Source organism: Armigeres subalbatus, chromosome 3 (assembly GCF_024139115.2).
Source record: "Armigeres subalbatus isolate Guangzhou_Male chromosome 3, GZ_Asu_2, whole genome shotgun sequence".
Taxonomy (NCBI): Eukaryota; Metazoa; Arthropoda; class Insecta; order Diptera; family Culicidae; genus Armigeres; species Armigeres subalbatus.
In genome coordinates, this window is record NC_085141.1 from 407,982,711 (window position 1) to 408,006,550 (window position 23,840).

At 41.1% G+C, this 23,840-nt stretch overlaps 1 protein-coding gene across 2 annotated transcripts; it reads left to right on the plus strand.

Annotated features, from left to right (window-relative positions):
• Nucleotides 1-557: 557 nt before the first annotated feature.
• Nucleotides 558-17,353, plus strand: LOC134227090 (protein EFR3 homolog cmp44E-like). Of its 2 annotated transcripts, none has more exons than XM_062708333.1 (4): nucleotides 558-1,118; nucleotides 14,630-16,238; nucleotides 16,306-16,676; nucleotides 16,740-17,353. In XM_062708333.1, exons 1-4 carry the CDS (start codon nucleotides 1,037-1,039, stop codon nucleotides 17,153-17,155), a joined length of 2,478 nt encoding a protein of 825 aa, XP_062564317.1. In that variant the 5' UTR covers nucleotides 558-1,036; the 3' UTR covers nucleotides 17,156-17,353. The 2 variants fall into 2 exon arrangements, with proteins under 2 accessions (XP_062564317.1, XP_062564318.1); XM_062708334.1 differs by lacking the exon at nucleotides 558-1,118 and adding an exon at nucleotides 13,830-14,190.
• Nucleotides 17,354-23,840: the final 6,487 nt, after the last annotated feature.

Consider the following 23,840-nt stretch of genomic DNA (forward strand, 5'->3'; position numbering starts at 1 on the left):
AAACAAAAAATAGGAACCTTTGCCACCAAGGTAGATCAGCTGTAAGCAAAGGTTCCACGTACCAATCCAATCAGCGTGTATTCATTCATAAACTCAAAAATCGAGAGCCTCTTCAAATCAAAGAAGAAGGCCATACGCATTGTTTTGCAGCGAGCAGAGGAATCCTCTGGCGTTGCAGTTGGTTTACCGCTTTCAATGCCATGCTCCATTAGCGTCCGTTTCGGAGGTACTGTGCCGACCATCGTGGAGGGTGGTGTGGTGAATATGGTCTGCCGCTCACGATCTCTCGCGTATCAACGCGAGCGTATGTTTGTGGTGAATAAGCTGATAACACGCCCGACAAGCAGCTCCACTAATTTGGGGGTCGCTGAGCGCACTCTTTACGCATTGTTTGTTTTGATTTTCTTCGTCATCATCAGTATACGAAATCAAATTACTAGATGGTAAATCCCCAGAGATTGCAAGGTAGCACCTATCTATCCATTCTTCTGTGATGTGAAATCGTGTCGTCTGTTGTGTTTGTTGTCTACGTTCAGTCAGTGAATGATAACCGACCGGGCTGGAAACGAACCATGCCGAACTGCGCATGACGTGGAATCGGAAGTGGGTGGAAATTTGCCACTTCTAAGCAGAACTTTTCGGTGAAACAAGTGTGTCATGGAAGGAAAAGTTGAAATCTGAGTGTTTTCCCAAATAATGAAATTCAAGTTAAAATAGTGAAATATGTTCATAGTTTGTAAGATAATTTAATAGTGTTAGATGTGTTATTCTAAAATCGTTGGGCTTCTAACAAATTCAGAATCGAATTCTGTTTTCTAATATTGAAGTCTACCTAAAGTTTATAAATAGACCAATCCTAATTAAATTTGCATTCTTTTTTCCATCGATATGCTTAATACAAGTGATCTAATCAATAGTCTAAATATGTAAATTAAATAAATACAACGCTTTTAAAAACAAAATTCATCCAGAATAAGTAATTCTCAATCAATCCAAAAGGCTCATAAAGTGCAACGATCTCAAAACAGAAATAAAAATGTCGATGATAAGATGCTGCTTCGAACCAGTGGAGATGCCTGAATTTCTGGATTCGTTTGTGAAAAAGTGCACCGAAGGATGTAAGTTAACTACTCTTTGCTTTATCGTTGAACTTCTTTCCCATGAAGCTTATCGGTTCGTCCTTGAGCCCAAAATTACGTAACCTTCCAAAACAAATCAGTGCATACGCATAACAATCGAGAGTCATTGGAAGGGGAAGCGTACGAACGTTTGAGACGCTGTTATTCCACACAATAATTGTTGTGATCTTGTGGTAACCTTTTTATAATAGATTCGTTTTTACAGAAAAATAAATAAATGTAGGGGAATATGGCTCAAGCATTAGCGAATGGTTGACCGAATTCATCGATATAAATCTTTATATACCGTCGTCGGGGGTGACAATGGGTCAAATGGGGGTGAGAATGGGTCACTGTTTCAACCACTCAAAATGCTTGTATGCATCTGAGGGCAAGAAGACTAAAATATAAGAGACCTTTCTGAACGAATTTGCTCTTACGACCTCCAGACTGCTGGTGGAAGCGATGACCCATTCTCACCCCCCAGACCCATTGTCACCCCGGATGGCGGTATTGAAACTCTTATCAAAATTGTACCACCAGACGGTTTGCTTGCTTTTGATTATTAAGCCAAGTAATCAAAAACAACAATAATTGTGCACAATCTTTTATTTAAGACCACTGGCGGAGTTAAGGTGGGGCACAATAAGGCACGTGACCCATAAAATCGATTAGGACAATGAAAAACAACTGATTTTCTTAGAAGTTTGATTAATCCTGGAAAAATTTCCAAAGTATTTTTTAAGCTTTTTTTGAAAGAATTTTAGAAGAAATTCTAGGATTTTTTTTTGCAATTTCCAATCGGGTTTTCTCCGGAAATTCTATTGAAAATGCCATCGTTAATTCATGTTGGAATTTCTTCGCCAAATCTATCCGAAAATCTTTCAGGCTTTCCTTTGGAAATTTCTTCGAGGATTGTGTCCTAAAATGAATAATTGATATTCGATTTTGTTTCTGGGAACGATGATGTTAATCATCCTGAACGCGAATCCTCAAAAATCGAAAGGAACATTATTTCAGAGTGTATCTAATTAAAAGTGGCGAGATGTGCCGCATTTGACAGGTCTCCTGCTCGATTGGAACACGATTTTGTATGGGAATGCCAGATGAATTTTGATCCAATTCTGACAGTGTCGCCGCTCTTAATTACATACACTCTACATTATTTATTATATAATTAAAAAAATAGATGGAAAATGCTTCCTCGACATTTTTGATCTTGTTTGACGTACGGAATAATATGATTCAAACGCACTATAGCACCTTTGACATTTAATATATGGGCCTGACGTTTTGGGCTGATGGTGCATTCGTTCTGATATGATGCCTTTTCAAACGTTGCTTTGCTCAAAACATGTCTTAAACACTCAAACACTAATATTAAAATTTATGGGGTCATGTATTCTTGACCGTTGCACTGTCGTTTGCAACGATAAACGATGTAGGGCTTCAGAATCCAATTCATTCTGAATTTATTCCAGGAATTTGAAAATTTCTTCTAAATATCCTTCAGAATTGTTTTCTACTCCAGGAATATTGTTTCCATTAGGCTTTCAGCGATCGTGTACGTACACGCACGTTTCACTCACACTTTTACGCGGTTTGTTTGCAACCACAAGCAGCTGTCACGGTAAAATCAAATGGCATTGTTTGCAACCACGAACCTGCGTTCGTGTTGGTGAGAAATGTCGGCGAGACCCTAATTGATTCCTTTTGAGTTTCCTCCAGGAAATCCTTCGGAAAATCCAATGGAAAGATCTTTGTTAATTTATCCAGAAATTTCTTCGGAACTTCCTTTTATTTTGTAAAAACATACAAAATTCATGCAGGGATTACTCCGGAAATTTTGTTGGTAGATTTTTTCCTGAAATTTATTAAAGAATGAAAACAATCCTGAAGGAATTTTCGGAAGGGTTTTTTCAGATGAATTTTTCGAGGAACTTTTGAAGTAATTTCTAAATGGTTCGTAATAGATTTTATAAATGAATTTTTGAAGAGATTCCCGAGAGAATTTCTAAATAAATACGAAGGTGTTGAGGAGTTTCTAAATAAATTTTCGGAGGAATGTCCGAAGGTATTCCTAAAGAAAGTTGTGATGTTTATAATGGATCGATCGCCGCGAATTGGGTCCTAAAATGAATACATATTCGATTTTCTCTCAGGAAACTATAAAGCTAATCAAACTGAACGCGTCAGCTTTTCTTCCGACTCAAAGTTCGAAAGGAACATTATTTTATTTGAAAGTTCAAAATAGATGGAAAATGCTTCCTCGACATTTTCGGTCTTATGTGACGTACGGAATAATATGATTCAAACGCACTAGCAAAACACCGCAGGGTACTTGACTCAACCTTCGACAGTTATAACAGTCGCACGTCGCGTACTCTGGTAGGCCGTTGCATTTACTCTGGTTTCACTCTAATGTACATATTTATTTTGCCAATATTGGTCAATAAAATGATTGCTTAAAAAACCATGCACATAATGTTTAATTAGAAATTAAATCCGTCCTCCTTTTTATTGTAATGCATTTTAAATAAAAATTAACCGAATTTAATTTAAATAAATACACATGACCAAGCACATGACAGTCATTTATATCCAATTTGCATTCCATTACAATCACATACAATTATCAAGTCTGAAAACATTAGTTATATGACATGCCATCCACGTTACATTCATTTACTAAACATCATCAAAGTGAAGAAAAGCTTGACCATGCATTAACGTGTAAAACTTGAGAATAAGGGCCCATTCACAAATTACATAACGCTTTAGGGGGTGGGAGGGTACCTATCAGAGCGTTACGGCCCATACAAATTTCAGAACCCTTTCATACAAAAAACGTTACGAGGGGGTGGGTGGGGGTTGAAAATGGTAATTTTTTGCGTTATGTAATTTGTGAATGAACCCTAATCAAGGAGTTACATATAGTGAAAAATCATGTGTGCAACATTTGAATTCATGGTTCAAAATTATTTCAGTGTAATATATGGGCCTGCGTTTTGGGCTGATGGTTCATTCGTTCTGATATGTTGCCTTTTCAGCAGCAAACGTTGTTAAGCCCAATACATGTCTTAAAATGTTTCATACACAAAAATATCATTTTTACTGACTTAGAGCACCTCCACGGGAGTACTCATCGCTATTCTTATTATAGCGCTCCCTCTCGAGCGCTATTTTAGGATAGCGCCCCATCTTCCCACCGGTGGTTTCTGTTTTAGGTATAGCGACTTTGTAAACATATTGAGTTCTCACCGCGCGTTGCTAAAAGTAGTCTTTTTTTCTTCAATGGCTCTACATTCCAACTGGAACATGGCTAGCTGCTCAACTTAGTATTCTATTAGCATTTTCTCAGTTATTAATTGAAAACTTTTCTGTGCCCGCCATTTCATGAGTATGTATTTTGTGTCACAACTATGCCCAAGGAGCCCACTCGAAAACATCCTTGACCGAATCGGGAATAGAACTCGCCATCTCCGGAAGAAAATTCTAGATTTTTGCTCGCAGGGGTAGCTGGAGATCCGTCGTAGTAAATTTTTCCTTTCTCCTGGATGTAAATTTTCCTTCCTCCTGGAAGTCGAAAAAAAAACTCCTGAAATTCCCACCAGTTTTCATACAGGAAACTCTTGACAAAATCCTGCAGGAATGCTTCCACAGTTTTTTTTTCTCCGAAGGATGTCGCAGAAAAAAAATGTAACAACATCCGAAAGAATCTAAACAATTCTCTTGAAAAAGTTAGGTTTCTAATTGAAGCCACCAAAGATATTATTGGGCAATTCCAATATAAAAAATTCCCGGTAGATTCTTGAATAAATCCTAAAACTATTCTGGGAGAACTGCTAAAGATTCTTAAAAGAACACAAAGATTTTTGTGAACTCCCGGAGAAATCTGCCAGAGATCCTACATGAATTTCTAAAACAAGAAATGTTTAAATAAACTACAGAAAAGAGAAACTTGTGGGAGATTTCCTGGAGGAACTAGTTGAAGAATATACTGAATAATTACTGAAGGAACATTCTGAGGGATTCCTGGAAGACCTCCTTCTTGGAATAACCTGCAAAACAAAAACAGTATAGCTGATCAATTAGAACTACAATTACTGCTTCGCGAAGTTGAACTGGGACACTAGATAAAAACAAATTTTCCTTGCTATTTAATTTCATCGAAATTGTTCAGAAAAAGAAAAACAGATTTTCTGCAAAATCTTTTAGGAATCCTTCGAAAATTTCATTTAGCACCTCCACGGGAGTCCCCATCTGGGTCCCTATCGCTATTTCCGGGCCCTATATACACGGTGTGCCTGAGACGATTATTAACGAAAAAAAAATGTCCATCCATTCTGAACTCGACTTTCGAAAGATATAATATCCAGGCGTCTGCTATGAAAATTTCAAAATATTTCATCTAGGGAATCGAAAGTTATAGCAGTTACAAATTTAATGATTTTTGCGTTCGATATTCACTAATATGCAACCATATATACCGTGAATTTCCTCCTGATTACATCCAAATAAATTATCATCAAATTTGCAATTTGCAACCTCAACCAACTATAACCTAAAACCTTCTTCTTCTTCTTCTTCTTATTGGCATTACATCCCCACACTGGGACAGAGCCGCCTCGCAGCTTAGTGTTCATTAAGCACTTCCACAGTTCGGGACTGATTTGCGATTTGGGCGTAACTTATTTTGTAAACAAACATTGCTTCATGAATTCCGGAGAATGCAAGCGTTTTCATCCTGAACTAATTCCCTTATCTGGTAGAGGAAAGCTTAATCTATCGTATCCATACCGTGTTTTCCTCATGAAAAGCTTTATTTCAGCAGAAATTCGCCTTCCAATGTTTGTTTACAAAATAAGTTACGCCCAAATCGCAAAGTGGTCCCGAGTTATTAACTGCGAGGTTTCTAAGCCAAATTACCATTTTTGCATTCGTATATCATGAGGCTTTTATGCCCAGGGAAGTCGAAACAATTTCCAATCCGAAAATTGTCTAGACCGGCACCGGGAATCGAACCCAGCCACCCTCAGCATGGTCTTGCTTTGTAGCCGCGTGTCTTATCGGACGGCTAAGGAGGGCCCCAAACCTATTCTTCTCCGTTGGAGCAGTCACCCCCAACGTACCAGCAAATACTTGAGCCTCAGTCTGGGTAGACTTTGGTACCACTGTCTTCGCTGGCACGCCTTCGGTCGTTTCGACCTTGCCCGAGTCCGCGAATCCTTGGGCCTCAGTCTGGGTAGACCTCGACTCCACGGATTTGACGGGTTTACACTTGGCCGTCCCAACTGCCCTCTCCAGATTGGCGTCCAGCATCGACTTTCGAAGTTTCTGCAAGCTCCTCTTGAGGTCCTTACTGATATTATGCTGCGATGACGCAAAGTCGATGATGGCGTCCAGCTGTTCCGTCGCCACCTCGAAGGCCGAAAGCCCATCGCGTTTGCGGTTCATCGCCTCCACAAGCCATGGGCCGGCAATAACCCCTACCGGCGTTTTTTAGCCGAGATGAAGGTTAAGTGACCCACGCTGGCGCTGCGCACTGAGCTGCCGACTATTGCCTCTGGCCTCCTAGGCGGAGACCTGAACAACCAACCTCTTGCGAAGGGGTTGTCGGGGTACTACCACTAATTGAAGAATTGACTTGGTTTTCCATTTTGATCCCACGAGTTGCTCGGGAAAAGAGGTCCACCACGCCAGAGCCCAGGATGACGCGGTAGGGGACAATTACTGTGGAGGGTGCCCAGGTACAAGTAGGAGGTTCGCAAGTAGGAGGAGGAGGTCTTCCAGGAAGGACTCAGAAAGATCCTTTAACGATTTTCAGTATGTTCTCCCAAGAGTTCCTCTAGAAAATGTTCCGCAAGTTTATCTTTTCTTTCGTTTATTCATAAAGACTAGATTTTTTTGAAAATTCATCCATGAATCCAAGGATGTTAACGATCATTCAGTAATTTGCGTTCGATCATTTAGTAGTTTGTCAATAACACATTCCAGAAGCTGAATTTCAAAATATGTTGTATGGTGGACTTCTAATGCGAAGGCTTTTCTACAATTCTGCCTAATGGTTCGTTGTTTGAATTCCACTAGCAACGGAGTTATAGCTATAGTTTAAGTAACTTAGACTAAATGATAACAAAATTCCAATCATTTAGTTTAAGTTACTGCAACTAGTGCTCTAACTCCGTTATTAGTTGAATTCAAATAACGAACCATTAAGCAAAGTTGTAGAAAAACCTTCGCACTAGAAGTCCACCATACAACATGATTTGAAATTCAGCTTCTGGAATGTGTTATTGACAAAATACTAAATGATCGAACGCAAATTAATGAATGATCGTTAACATCCTTGCATGAATCCCTAAAAGAGTTCCCCGGGAAATCCACCTGAAATTTTTGAGTTCTTTTAAAAACCTTTGCAGGGAGTTCTTCCAACAATTACCTCAGAATTGTTTAAAAATTTCTTCCAGAAAACATCCGGGAGATGTGGATGCGTTCCTGCAGGATTTTGTGAAGAGTAATTGCTGGTAGGTAAGGGGTCGTACACTAATTACGTAATGCTCTGTTGGGGGAGGGGGTCTTCCATTTTCTTACGCTTCATATAAATAAAAAAATATTTGTATGGAAAAAATCTTACATGGGCCTCCCCCCATGGAGGTTGAAAAACCCAAACAAAATGCTTACGAAATTAGTGAACGGCCCCTAAGCTGGTGGAAACTTCAGGAGAAATTTATTCGATTGTCGAGGGGAATACCTGAAAGGAAAAAAAATGCAGAAAAAATAACGGTTCAAAATAGAGTTTTGTGATATATTTAAGTACTACGTCGGGTCTCCAGTTAGCCTTGCGGGCAAAAGCGTAGATTGCCAATCCGGAGATGGCTAGTTCTTTTCTCGAACCAGTCAAGGATGCTTTTGTTTGGAAAACATTATCGACTTCCTGGGCATAGTATATCTATCGTGCTTGCCTAACACAATATACTTATGCAATGGCTGGCATAGAAAAACTTGTAATCAATAACTGAAGAAATGTCTCAGTGATGAACTTAAATTTGATTTAAAAAATCACGTGGAAAAAGACATAAAACATGCTAAAAGAATAGCAAGTCGAAAAGCAGGTCAAGTTCCAGTTAGAATGTTGCGCCATTGAAGGAAAAGAAGAATACTTTTAGCAACGCCCGGTAAGAACTCATTATGTTTTTGAGTCGCTATACTTTAAATAGAAACCACCGGTGGAAAGATGGGGCGCTATCCTATTATAGCACTCGACAGAGAGAGCTATAATGAGAATAGCGATGAGGACTCCCGTGGAGGTGCTCTTAGAAAACCTTTTGAGAATGTCTTTGAAAAATCTTTAGAAATTTCTTACGAAATTCCTACAGGAGATCGAAAACTACGCCGGAAATTCCTTTAGGACTTCCTATTTCAATCTTCAATAATGTTTCCGTTAGAATTCTTCCAACAAAAAGTCCGGAATAATCCCTGTAGAAATTTTGAAAGGAATATTACATTGTTTCACTAAAGGAATCTCTTAAGAATTTTCAAAGGGGAGGATCTACAGGAGAATCTCTGGAGGAGCATCCAATTGAGCTCTTGGAGGAATTTTGTAAATTATTCCTGGAAGAGTTCTCGAACGAATATCTGGACGGTTTTCTGGTAAAATTTTAGAATAAATTCTTGGAGGAATTTCAAAACGTATTTCATTACCCATACCTATTGGAATTTTCATATAAATTCTTAAATCTCTACAGGCAATTCATTCGGAAATTACTTCAGAAACTCCTGCATGAATTCCTTCAGGAATATCTGAAGGAATCCCTTCGGGAATTCTTGGAATTTATTCGGGAATTCCTTTGAACATCCGGACAGTAGTAAGATAAAATACTGTTTTGAATCTGGAATTAAGACTTCATGCCAAAAAGAAAACCCCAAAAAATATCGGAATTACAGTCGATCCATCATAATACTTTTTCGGATATTCTCAAGAATTTAATTCAGGAGGTGCTTCGGAAATTTCATCTAGGAGATCTTTCATGATTTTTTCCAAAGTTCGTCCGGAAAAATTTTTTTTTTTTCGTAAGAAATACCTCCAGGATTAATTTCAGTTAGTCATCAAGTCATCTTTAAGGCCTACTTTCAAAAGCTCCTCCAGAAATTTCATCGTAAATTTCTCTACATGCTACATTCTACGCTACATCGGAGATTCATTACTAAATTCCTCCGCAAATAAATTTAGAAATAGTCTTAGAAATTCTTTTAGGAATTCTTTTGAAAATTTCTTTAAATATCATCTTAAATTTTTTTTGGAAGGTCCTCCAGATTTTTTTTTCAGGATTTCCTTCAGCAAATTTTCAGAAATTCAAAAAAATCTTCCAGGTGTTCCATTCCTTCGGCTCCCGTAATTCCACCGGAATTCCTTTAATTTTTTGGAAACTCTTCGATTCAATCGCAATGTCGCAAAACAGTTTATCAAATTCCTAACAAACTTTTTGATATAAACAGAGCCGTAGCGTGGATCCCTGCGCCCTTGGCGAAACCTTTATTAAGCGCCCCCCTTTTCTAAGGGATTGAAATGCATAAATTTTACATTTGGAGAACAATTTGAATCTTCCCAAAAAGGTGTAATCGGGTGTAATATGGGTTTGTTTAGTGATTTAAAGATGCTTCAAATATCATTCGAAGTCCATGTGGATTGCAGAACAAATCTTTTTTTTTTTTGTGTCGATTTTTGACGCAAGGAACCTTGTAGAGTCGCGTTGGAAGTTCTTAAAAATACTTAAAGTTCTTTACAGCCATCTTATTATTTCAAAAAATCAATATTTTTTGCATGACAAAGTCTGGATCTAAAAATTTTTAGTGCAATAAGGATGCTCGTTTTGTTATAGATACTCGTTTTAAAAGTACTAGAAAATTTAACAGAAGACACGAGTCAAAGAAACCGAATCTCCGAACCCATGCACTGCGAGATCAATAAAATCCAACTCTAAAATTAATCGATCAATGCTCGGAACAACTATCGGACCTATTCAGATCAAGAGATATTTAACACTGAAGTGGGTCTGATGATGGTTTGGAACTACTACTTGCTAAAATCGCTATCGGACCTCTTCGAATAATAAAAAAAAAACTATTTAAAATCCAGAATCGCCATCGGATCTATACGGATCAAGAAAATTCAACTCTGGAGTAAGTCTTTGAATGGGTTGAAGTTATCACTGAACCTAGCAAGGTGGATGAAATCGCCATCAGATCTATTCGGATCAAGGAAAATCCAATGCTGGATCGAGCATGTTGGCGGTTTGGTACTTATGCATATACAAAGTTGAATCAATAAAAACAAACTCTGAAGTGGTTTGGTCGATGAACGGTAGTGCATATAATTTTGTAATATGTAGAACACTGCTAGATATTTAGAACATTCTTCTCCAATCAGTTATTGCCCTACTAATATTTTTTACAAAGCAATTTATGAGTTAACAAAATCCTTCAATGTAGAAGCCGATGTAACTGAATGTTATTCGAATTGGTTGAATTGAACGAGCAAATTTATCTCAATTCAATACAAATCCATACCAATACTTCCTGGTATCAATCACAAGAGCAAAAGGGCCCTTCGGAATTCGTTTAATCCTCGTAGAAAACCACGTAGAAAACCCAAGGGCGCAGTACGCCTGTCACTGGCGAACAAAGTTCGTGTACTCTGCGTCGGTATTAGAACCGGTATTAGGGCGCAATCGTTAATACGAACATATTTGTTTGTTTGTTTTTGCTGTATTGAAATCCAGTACTTGTAGTCGCTTCTTTTTTGTTCTTTTCGCTTTCTCTTTCGATTTTTCGCTGTGCTGTATTCGCGAAGTCGAAGCAAATTCTGCTCTTCCCTCCTATGGGAAATCCCATTGCTATCTGTCAGAGTTTGAGTGAAACATGGCCGCCATCTCCTCCTCTCTGTTGCTCTACTGTAAAAACCCATAAGGAACTGTCATTGTTTGTGTGAAGAATTTTGCTTCGACTTCGCGAATAGCACCTCTAGGTACATCATGAAGCGTATCGGTTGCTGTTGCGACTTCTTTTGTTTCCTCCAGCACAACGCTACCGAGCTTCATCTCTGCCTTCTGTTCAATTATATTTTCATCCCGTCGCTTCTTTACCACCGGACACACTTTTTTCAAATGCGTAACCGATTTGCAGCTCAAACACTTTGTTTTCATACCGTCGTAACTGATTCTACCTTTTCGGTGTTGGAAGTAAACCACCTCAGGGATATCTTGCTCGACGTTCATGTACAGCCCACGCACACCAGTGAACATGTCCAGCTGGAACTCGGCTGGAAATCGTTCACGCACTGTTCGTGTCACTTTCCCGAATTTCGACATAACTGAAGAAAGGTCGTGATCTGTTACCTCCGGAGGCAAGTCGTACACCCGCATGTTTCGAGTATTTCCTCCCGCCACGGACATGTGCACTAGAACCTTCCTGCCATTGGTGTAATGGAAAGAAAGCTACTTGCAATTATTTTCCAAGGAAAACATGATTGCTTCTTCGGTTTTAAACCGGATAAATACGAATAAATGTCCAAAACAAAAGTGTGCATAAAAATTGCCTCGCCATAACAAAAAGGTGGTATGGCGATAGGCATCTAAGGCTCGATTTCTCAAAATTAAGCATCTTCATCGAAAAAATATTTGGTAAGCGTAGTAGCAGACACCTTCCATCATAACCGGTACCAAATACTTTCTCATGAAAAGTTTTAAATTTTGAGAAAACCAGAGGGTTGAAAACCAGCCACTGCCAATAATTCATTTAAACCAACCTTCACCCTAAGCTTGACTTGAATCATCACCCACCCCTGCATTCGTCGCCTGATGTTTAGCTTTATTCCAGCCCTGCTGGTTCCAAACAGCTGATTTTGTTATGTTCCACTTTCCGTTCGTTCCGTATACGATGTCGTTTTGGCATATTTTGTGACGGATGTAAAATGCGTAAAATCGTGGTCTTATGTCGTTTTCGGTTTTAGACTTGGGTCAGGTCCGACCCCGACTCTGAATAACCGAACGAAAAACGAATCGGGATCGAGTCAGTATGATGGTGTTAGTGAGAACGCAAGCCCTATCATCTGTTTTGTTTTTAGTTCGCACTTTTATCAGCTGGCAGAAATATAAATATTTTATCAGATTTTATACAGATTTTATCTTTTGAATTTTGTTATTAGTGTTATTTTGTTTCTTATTATATAAATTGAATGGAGAAGTCAGATTTTTCTTTTGTTAATTGTTTATTTTAAAAATGACAGTTAATCCATCAATAAATTTATGTGATTAGAAGCTGTGATGAATGGCGACGGCAATGTGGATTTCCGTGAAGCAATTTTGGCGCTCTGGAACATTTCCGTTAATTATGCCAATCCGTGTTTCCCGATAAACTGTTATACTGGTTCTATGTGGCGTTCTGGATAACAGTGATTCTGTTACATTTGAATTATCAATTATGCCATTCAAATGTAATAGAACAAGAAAATATGGAAACACTTTGTAATAAATCCAATAGAAAATTTATTGAGATTTGGGGCCTTTATTTTAAAACAAAGAATCAAATCGCACAAGAGTTGACTAACATTTTGTATTTTCCTCCCAAGAGGGGAACCTTTGGGATAAACCGCGATTTCGCCAAAACTGCTAAAACCAAATATACAAGAAAGGCAAATAATTTTTCTCTACATAATTTTCCACTAAATAACAGGAGATTCAACATAATAAATATCAACGAGGTAAAATATGTCTTTGTCGTTTTTTTAACGAATTTCAACTAAAATCTTTCTTCCACTCTAAAATTATGCTCAATTCGTATAAAACTGTTTCTAAATTTACATTTGAATTTATTTTCTGGCCAAGTATCATCTGGAGTGTTACTAAGTAGCAAATATACCCTCTACAAGGTGAATAATTAATAAAACTATTGTAAATAATCAGAAAAACGTATCATTTGTTGATGGCAATATAGTTATCACTGCCTTATAAAGGGTTAATACATTATGTTTATATTCTTTAAATCCGTAACCTTAAACAAATTATTCACAGAGCTGCAATAACGAATAAAATAATAGTTGGAACATTTTGGTATAAATAATAATCCGATACTCCGGTACGCTATTTTCCCATTGGGAGAGCAATTATACTTAAAGCATATCATTGAATACACAACGTAATAGTGAATAAATAGCAGCTACAGCTAACTTCTCGTCACTGCATTTATCAATCACATTTTCATCAAAATTTTTAACCATCATTTTGTTTATAACGGAGCTACCGTCTGAAGTAATCAGCAAAAAATATGTCGGTATCTGAATCCATTTCACCATCAGAGAAACTTGAAGGCAACACACAATTAAAATAATCCATTTTTACGTGGAAGATAGCAACAAAATTGATAAATTCAACAAATGAAATAAAAACGATTAAAAGTCAAATACCCATCCGCACCCTTCCGTGTCTTTCATGTTTTCATTTTCCTTTAGCGTAAACATAAATGCTGTCCAATGAGCAGCTCGAAGTAGCTCGAAGTTGTTCCTGTCACGCTCAGGCCCGTTTGTTGACAAAAAAGAACGAGCAGGACGGGAACAACTTCGAGCTACTTCGAGCTGCTCATTGGACAGCACTATAAACACCTGTTTGACAGTTTGTGTTCGAATGTATTGGTGAACCTAGGTTCGATCTCGATAAATCGGCAGAGCGAACCTCATTCGTTTTGGGTCGGATCTGGTGCGGATCGCGATCCAACCTGAACGAATAACCGAACGTTTTGACAGCTGTTAGAGCGGATCCGGGGCAGAACTAGGTTCGACCCAGCAATAACCGAAAACGACATTAGCCAGTCAAAAAGACAAACCCAAAGAAAAAAAAAAAAAAAAATGCGTAATTTTTTGTAATTTTAAAGTTTTGTCGTCAAAGTGCTGCAGGAAAAATGTTTTAAATTGTCCAAATACCATCAAAATTATACGTTTAGTGTTTCTATTCCAGCATTTGTGATATTCTTCCTTTGAAAACAATCAAATTGTAGGATTGACACCGCAAAATGATGGGTTCGTATGAGAAATGAAAAGTGTTGATTTTTTTTTTCTTCAGATTGCCTCGGCCATGTTGGCATTAAGAACGATACGGAAATATTATTTTGAAAACAGTACTTATTCGATTGTGCATAATATTATGTTATTATATTACAATCGTTAAATTTAAAAAAATTCATGTAGGGTGGCAGATGGGTGTTGCAAGTTTAGTTTTTTTGACAAAGAACGGAAACCAAATTTTCATCCACTAGAAAATATATTGATCTTAGGTCTTAGACTTGAACTGCCGTGAATCCCATATCTGTCCCACATTTGCTGGGTTTCCTATGCATAAGGGACAAATATGCGATTCACGGCAGTGAAGATCTATTTAACTTTCGAAAAATATACGCTGCTTAATCCGTCTTTTCCACTTCATTACTAATCTATTGTCCCTAATCTACTTTGCCTCCAGGTTGTTGCGGTTGCTGTTCGGCCTTGCGGCCCCGCTACAAACGACTGGTGGACAACATTTTTCCGGTCAACCCGGAGGACGGTCTGGTCAAGTCCAATATGGAAAAGTTGACGTTTTACTCGCTCCGATCGCCGGAGAAGCTGGACCGAATCGGGGAGTACCTGTATCAGCGGGCTTCGAAGGATATCAACCGAAAGCGGTACAAGTTTGTGGAGATCGCAATGGAAGCGATGGATCTACTGCTGATGGCTTGTCACGCGCAGATTTTGAATCTTTTCGTGGAGAGTTTTCTCCGGATGGTGCAGAAGCTGATGGAGGACATGAACCCAACGTTGCAAATCATGGCGACAAATTCGTTTGTGCGATTTGCGAATATCGAGGAGGATACCCCTTCCTACCATAGGCGGTACGATTTCTTCATTTCAAAGTTTAGTTCAATGTGCTACGGAAACAGCGATGATTTAGAGCTAAGGGACAGTATTCGGATGGCTGGAATTAAGGGACTGCAGGGTGTGATCAGAAAAACGGTGTCGGACGATTTGGTTGAGAATATTTGGGAGAAGCAACATATGGAAAAAATCGTTCCGTCGCTGCTGTTCAATATGCAATCAGTGAGTGGAAGTAAACTGGTGGATCAGGAGGCGACTCCTTCAACGCCTCCGGTTTTAGCAGAAGCAGTGCTAAGGGAGTTAGTTTCTAGGGCTTCATTTGGACATATTAGAGCAGTACTGAAGCCGCTTTTGACGCATTTGGATAATCACAAGCTGTGGGTGCCGAATCGATTCGCGATCGACACCTTCCGGATTGTAATGATCTCGATTCAGCCACAGTATTCCTACACGGTCGTAGAGACGTTGATGTCCCATCTGGATCAGAATTTGGCATCATCTCCAAAGACACGAACTTCATTGGCGGTTGTTCTCTCCAAAATCATCGCTATCGCGGCCGGTGAAAGTGTTGGACCATCCGCCTTGGATATCATCAACAATCTCTTGACGCATCTAAAAACATCGGTTAGCACACAACACGAATCTTCTCCCGAGGAGACCCAATACCAGGAAGCTCTCATCAATGCACTCGGAGAGTTTGCTAATCATCATCCCGATTATCAAAAGATCGAAATTATGCTTTTCATCATGAATACCGTTCCGGATCCGTCTAAGAAGAATAAAGGCGATCAACTCCTACAAAACATTCTCCTGAAATCTCTACTAAAAGTCGGAACTCAATACCGAACGGTATCGTTCGAAAAAGCTTTCCCCGTATCATTCCTTCAACCGCTACTCAAAATGGCTCGCGCTTCTTCCGTTGCAATTCGGGTTATTGTAATGCAAATCTTTCAGCAGCTGCTCGATCGCCATCAGAATCAGCATCTCCTCAATGTGATTTCGGTCAGCAATTATCCCACCTTGACTGTGGAGCAAGCATCGCGCTCGGACATTCTCTTCACGCACAAATACGGATCAAACATACTGCAGGCAATTTTGGACGGAATGTCCCAGGAGAATAACGTGGAAGTGCTGAAGTCTTCGTATAACACAGCGGGCTTGATGGTAGTGGAGATGGCATGCAACGAAACGGTGCAGGAGTTCCTGCTGTTTGTACTGAGGTAAATTTGTTTTCATCTATGACCGCCACTGTCTGATTTATAAAAACCCTATCTTTATGTTTCCCAGTGTCCAGCAGGTGGCGCTTACCGAAGTAGAGCTTTCACCCAAACATCGCTGCAATCTGCACAGCATTGCCATTTCAGTACTGGCCCTGATTGGTCGTTGCACCGGTATTGGGCCACTCGTCGAGTACGCCGAGAAAGTTATCCAATCTCGAATGGAGGACGCCACCTATCTGTTGCCTCCTTTGATGGACAACGACAAACCGGCTCCGAGCACTCTCAACACGAACCAACCGCACTTGATGATAGATAAGCTCGCCGTGGCGGAATGCCTCCAGCAGGCTGGTTTAGAGCATAACCGTGTCCAGACGGGAACTCCCTATGCACTGAATCAAACCGATATGTCCGCGCATCGCCACTCGTGGGTCGACACCAGTAAGTACCTTACGCTAACAGTGCCATTTTTCAACACTCTCAACAACTTCGTTCGCATTTCAGGTGCCGCGCGCAACAGCATCGTGGAAGCTAACTACAACGACGTGGAATCGGTTAGCAGCTCGCCCGGGGTGCAGAAGCGTAGCCTCCCGGTTGATTTCAATTTCGAATCTATGAAGCGGGTCCTAGCGGAACCGACAGAGGCCAACAAGAGGGAAGCCCGAGAAAAGCAGGCAGCCATCGTACGAACGTTCCGCGAAACGGCGTTCGAGGATTTGGTCCGCCGAACGGAACCACAGCACGACGTCCTGCAGAACAAGCTAAACGAGATCTTCAACTCGTTGTCCGCCGAGCGGCAAATCAGCTGCAGCAGCCAGTTGATGGTGGCTGGGTCGTCGGTGGTGGATGGTGCAAACAGCAAGATGAACCAGCAGCGACCGATTTACGAGAATAATTTCCCGGAATTGTTCTTCTACTAGTAGGTGGAAGTTGGTGATTAGTTCTGTTGATCTTGTTTCGTGTATTTATTGATGTTAGCTAGTCGGGTAGGGCATAGGTTTGGAATCATCGGGAGGGTGAGATATTTGTACAGATCAGTTTCATCTTTTGACGTTGAGAATGTCATTTAGGTATTCCGGTTATATTTACCATAATAAAGTTTACTTATATCTAACTAACTATTTCTGTGCTAGATTTTATGGAATGAACTGTAGAAACATTGCTCACAGTCCTCTATCTTAGTTATTTCAAAATTGGTTTAGGTCATAAATTCGATTATTCTTTTTATACTCAACGCATCCCCGGGTCAAGGCCAATCTACGTTGTATGGCACTAGGCAATACGTTTACATTGCTGGCTTAAATTTTCAACGTGACGATTACTATATCGGATTCACGAAATCAATGTAAACTAGACTCGTGGAAAACTTATCCCAGGTTATCCGAGGCTTGTGATAGACCCTTTATCACAACGGACCTTCCCATCCACTGACTGGTAGGCTCGAGATTCAAACTCATAGGCAGTGACGGGAAATGTCATTTCGATGTCATGGAACTAATTTGCTAATAACTTTTTTCACAAGTAATTTACAATTATGTTTTCTATATAAACATGTAGCCCTTAAAAGACCCGAAAACTTCTTCTAACAGAAAATTCCTCTAAATATGATATTGGCGACGTGAGAAACGAATTAGTGTCAAATGACATTAATGTTATGACATTCTGTGACATTTTTTTAATCTCGTTCTCATAGCTCACACTTTGTATTTAGAACAATGATCTGTTCGACAGTCTTGAGACCCTTTTTCGGCGTACAAAATTATGTCCCGTAGTCTGTTCAAGTCGGCGAATACCAGGCAGGTATTCGTCAGGGCCAATCTACGGATCAAATGTTTACCCTGAGACAATTATTATTATTTATTCAGACAAAGGCCGAAGTGGCCTGTGCGGTATATAAGAGTCTTCTTCATTCGGCTCGGTCCATGGATACATGTTTTCCTTCTGATCGATCCACCTTGCCCGCTGCGCACCTCGCCTTCTTGCGCCCGTCGGGTCGTTGTCGAGAACCATTTTTACCGGTTTACTGTCCGAGATTCTGGCTACGTGCTCGGCCCACCGCAGTCGTCCGATTTTCGCGGTGTGAACGATGGATGGTTCTCACAGGAGCTAATGCAACTCGTGGTTCATTCGCTTCCTCCACGTATCGTCCGCCATCTATACCCCACCATAGATGGTACGCAGTACTTTGTAGCAGTCAGGAATTTTGTTAATATTGTTTGTACATAAACTACTGTAAATACCTAGTTCGCATAGGATAGATTGCAAGAAAAGCAATTTATAAATCGCCAATAGTTCAGGATATCATATCCCTTAACATAGGCAAGCGGGCTTCATCAATTAGCCAGGCTATCCAAGGTCGAGGCCATTTGTTTTCTGGGTAAGGTGGGAGAGGGAAAGCAGCACAACTTTTTTACTTTACTTATGGATCCTGTACACCTCTGGTGGTGCAAAGGGCCGACTTGAAAGATCTCCATCCTGAGCGTTGCCCGGCTATCGCTTTAACCTGTTGTCATGTTAGATTTCGGTCGACTTCTTTTATTTCTTTGTTGAGGCTTTGCCGCCATGAGCCTCTGGGTCTGCCTCTGCTGCGATGTCCTGCTGGGTTCCAGTCTAATGCTTGTTTACAGATTTCGTTTCCGCCCCTACGTAGAGTGTGGCCGACCCATCCCCACTTCCGATCCCGAATTTCTGTTGCTATCGGCCTCTGGTGACAACGACGATGGAGCTCGTTGTTTGAGATCCAGTTGTGAGGCCACCAGGCCCGAATTATATACCGCAGGCATCTGTTAATGAACACCTGCAGCCGTTGAGTGTTCTCCACTGATACACACCATGTTTCGCTAGCGTATAATAGCACAGATTTCACGTTAGAGTTGAAAATTCGTATTTGGGTGCTTATCTGCCTGTTTTTTCAGATATTTCTTAAACTCGCAAAGGCAGCCCTTGCTTTCTTGATCCGTGCGCCTATGTCGATCTTGGTACCGCCGTCTGACGCCATTTGGCTACCAAGATATTGGAAGCTTTCAACATTCTCCACTGGTTGCCCGGCTACTGTGAAACTGGAAGGAGTCACCGTGTTTACATCCAACGATTTGGTTTTGTTGACGTTGATGACTAAACCTGCCGAGGAAGAGCGCTCAGTAAGGTCGTTGAGCTTACTCTGCATATCAGAGCGCCGTTTTGCGAGGAGTGCAACGTCATCAGCCAATTCGAAGTCGTTTAGGTGCTCCATGGTTATAGGCTGCCATAACAGCCCGCGGTTTGGTTCACGGTCAATCACATCTACCAGAATCTCATCTATTACGATGAGGAACAGTAACGGTGATAGAATACATCCTTGCCTCACACCAGCTACGACCCGGATAGGGTCAGACAGGACCCCATTGTGCAGCACTCTACACGAAAATGCCTCGTACTGTGCTTCGATGAGACCGATGATTTTCTCAGGAACCCCCTTGCGTCTCAGGGCGCCCCACATATTCTCGTGATTGAAACGGTCGAAAGCTTTTTCGTAGTCAATGAATACCAAGTAAAGGGACTCTTGGAACTCGTTGACCTGCTCCAGAATTATGCGGAGCGTGACAATATGGTCCACACAGGATCTTCCGGCACGGAATCCGGCTTGCTGCCGCCGGAGAGTCGCATCGAACTTCTCCTGAATCCGGGCTAGGATAATTTTGCACAGAACTTTGAGAACAGTACACAGCAACATAATGCCTCACCAGTTATCGCATACAGTCAGGTCGCCCTTTTTGGGCACCTTCACTAAGATAGCTTGCATCCAGTCGACCGGGAAAGTTGCGGTGTCCCAGATATTACGAAATGAACGATGCAGTAGTTGAGCGGATGTCATGGGGTCAGCTTTGAGCATCTCGGCTGATATGCGGTCGACCCCTGGGGCTTTATTCGATTTCATGCTTTGGATGGCTGTTTGAATCTCTAGCAGTGATGGAGCTTCGGTATTGACGCGTGTTATACGTCGGATCCTAGGCAGATCATGCCGAGGTGGTGATGGCCTGGCTGGCACTTGAAAAAGTTGTTCGAAGTGCTCGAACCAGCGTTTCAGCTGGTCAGTTGGGTCGGTCAATAACTGATCATTCGCGTCTTTCACAGGCATCGTTGCATTCATCTTCGCCCCGCTTAAGCGTCGTGAGATATCGTAGAGGAGGCGAATGTCCCCGGTTGCGGCGGCTCTCTCCTTCGTCGGCCAGAGAGTCTGCCCACGCTCGCTTGTTCCGTCGACATGAGCGTTTTACTTCCTTCTCAAGAGCCGCGTATCGTTGACGGGCTAAGACTTTGGCTCCTCTGGTTTTCGATCGCTCTATCGCGGCTTTGGCTTCTCTTCGCTCCTCTATCTTCCTCCAGGTCTCATCGGTGATCCATTGTTTTCTCTGGGTGCGTAGTTCGCCCAGATTGTTCTCGCTGGTGGCGATGAAGGCATTCTTGATGGCGGTCCATTGGTCTTCCACGCTGCCACCTTCCGGAATATTTGCAGCACGCGTCTCCAGTTCTTCAACGAAGGACCGTTTCACCGTGGCATCTTCCAGTCGGCGTGTGTTGAATCGTCGCCAAACTCTTTCCTCCTGCCGACGAATCCGCGCAATGCGCAGGCGTATTTCACCGATGAGGAGGTGATGATCAGACGCGATATCGGCACTACGTTTATTCCGTAAGGTACACTGGGGGAAGTGGATAAAGGGGGTAAGTGTAAAAATCGACTCGAAAAATTGGAATTGTGCATACTTTACAGTTTTTACCACATCATAGCATAATGCAATGTTATACTTTGATGCTCACACTAATACTATGTTGGAAATTGTATAACACACACACTAACACGGTTATCGCTTGAACTGTAATTTTAGGTTTCGCGAAAAATTGATATTTGCATTCATAAAATTAATTCTTTTTTGCACCAATTGTTCTTTTTTCAAGTGAATTTATATCACAAGTGACCATTACAACACAATTTAACTAATCCCATTCAATTGGTAGTGGTTTGTACCAAGAAAGCAAATAATTCAAAGATTTTACACTTACCCCAGGTATCAAAGACTGCGGGGGAAGTGGGTAATGTTCTAATTACGCATTTTTTTTTCTTCCCTCCAGGGTTTATTTCGATAGCTGTGAATCTAAATATGTTCCTTCTTTGTTATCATTGTGATTCCAGTGGTGATTGGACTAATATAAATGAGAAAATGCCTGATTAATCCACCTATCGGTTCTGATGCCTTTCACATGTTTAACATATGAAAGAAAATATATAAGAAAGCTAAAAATAGCACTGATAGGTAAATATATTGTATAATTCACATTAATTTTTATTCCTAACAAGTTTCGCCGTTGAATGCAATTTTTTTGCGAACAAATCGGTTAAGGACAAGTGCTTAAGAATAGCTGATAATTTTGTACGTGTTTTGCGCACACACATGCATACGAATACGCACATACAGACATCATCTCAATTCGTTAAACTAAGTTGATTAGTTTATAACCCTGTAAGTCCCATTTTTCCTTTAAAATGTTCATCTTCGGGGCGAACATATAGACTTACGTACACTTAGTGTCCGAGAAGGCAAAACCAGCCCTCCACTAGCTATTACGAGAATTCCTTGAGGATCTATTCCGTTAAGGTAATGAAATTATTCCACAAAAGATACTCAGAGCAATTATCGTATTGATTTTAGTTATATGTAACTACTCATCACTATTGAAGGTCAAGGCAACATGGGTTTTCCACTTACCCCATCCCACTAGGGTAAGTGGAAAAACAACTCCTAATTTTAAAATCTATTTCCATAAATTTCAAGCGACCAAAATGGTATGAATTACTGCACAGTTGGTGCAAAATTGACTGTTTTTGATAGCCCATTTTGATTGAACGCATTTAAATCATTTAAACTAATTTTACACTAATTCAAACATGCACTATCGATTTTTCCTTTTCCACTTCCCCCAGTGTACCTTACATCAAGAAGGATGTTTCCATTTTCGGCTGATGCAGATGTGGTCGATTTGATTTTCTGTAAATCCGTCACGGGAGACCCACGTGACCTTGTGAACCGGTCGATGAGGGAAGAGCGATCCCCCGATCACCATGTCGTTATTACCACAAAATTCTGCGAACAGCTCTCCGTTTTCGCTCATTTCTCCGAGACCATGGCGTCCCATAATGCGCTCATGGTTCGAGTTGTCGGATCCGATCTTCGCATTGAAGTCGCCCAAACAGATCTTGATATCACCCTTCGGAATTCTATCTACGACGGCATTGAGTTGACTGTAGAAGTTCTCTTTGTCTTGCAGATCAGCAGCATCGGTTGGCGCATAACATTGGATTATAGTAAGGTTTCGGACCCGTGTTCTAAATCTGGCAACGATTATCCTTTCACTTATAGGTTCCCACTTCATAAGCGCAGAGTGTGCCTGAGCGCTTAGTAGGAAGCCAACTCCGCGATGCCGGGGAGCGTGTTCACCTCGTAAACCAGAGTATAGCAGAACTTGTCCCGACGGCGTTCTGTGTTCTCCAAAGTTTGGCCAACGGACTTCACTCAGTCCCAGGATCTCAAGCTTCATGCAGCGTGGCTCATTGGCAAGTTGTGCCAATTTACCCTGCTGGGCTAGGGTTAAAACGTTCCATGTTCCTATTCGTGTCCGTTGTTTCGCGCTAAGAGTCGTCGCCGTAAAATCAGTCCGTATTCTTTCATTATCGGATTCTCGAACAAATTGATGTTTCGGGAACAGTAGGTTGTTGGCCCAAGGTTCCTTATCCACCGGAATGGGGCTGCCATCTTAGGTATAGCTTCCGGGGAATAGCATTTCATACTCAGCCGCTGGATGCCAGAACAGACGCTGTTGAAGCCGCACCTCCTTGGTGAACAGACGCTCGATCAGTCGGGTCAAATTTGTTTAAAGTCCCACCCTACACCAGGACTAGGCTAGTGCGCTTTGAGCGGCACACGGTCGCTTTGATAGGGCCTGCTTGGGGACACATGCAGCTTTTTATAGAAATTCAACAGAGTCCACTGTCGAACCCCACCGCATCCTAGGCAGACCCCACAGTACACACTTAATTTTTTTCGCCGAGATCTCAGCATTTTTTGTTTATTTTCCCGAGATGGGCACCGCCGAGTTTCAGCAAACATGATTTATGCCGAGATTTCAGTAAAAGTGACGTTTCAGTTGCTGAGATACAGCAAATATTTTGCTGAGAATCAGTAAAAAACGAAATTTTCTGCCGAAACTCAGTTTTGAAATTTACTGAGTTACAGCGGTGCCCAATTTTGCCGAGCTTGAAATAGAAAAAGTTAGTGTGTACGCACACTCTCACTCTAGCTGATGTCAGAAGGACAACAGTGCCCAGGCAGCTCTACCAGCTAAGTACGCAACCCTTAGCTGGCGGTCAATTGTCATCGGAAGACCCGTGGAAGCGTGAGTATTGGAACTTGTGAGGACCAGAGCTATGTTAGGCGCCCCTTCCCGGGTGTCAACTCACCATTTCGCAGCCCTAGCACAACTTTCGTGTCAGATTATCTATCGTACCAATAAGGTCATGATCATACACGAAGAGAGTTATGAAATGACCAGGGTTTCGACTTTTCATTTCAA

Bases quoted from the DNA above. Each gene is read 5' to 3' on its own strand.
- LOC134227090 (XM_062708333.1), top strand. From the start codon at position 1,037: ATGTCGATGATAAGATGCTGCTTCGAACCAGTGGAGATGCCTGAATTT. The intron at 1,119-14,629 runs GTAAGTTAACTA...CTTTGCCTCCAG, and splicing joins GAAAAAGTGCACCGAAGGAT to GTTGTTGCGGTTGCTGTTCG. The intron at 16,677-16,739 runs GTAAGTACCTTA...TTCGCATTTCAG, and splicing joins CCACTCGTGGGTCGACACCA to GTGCCGCGCGCAACAGCATC.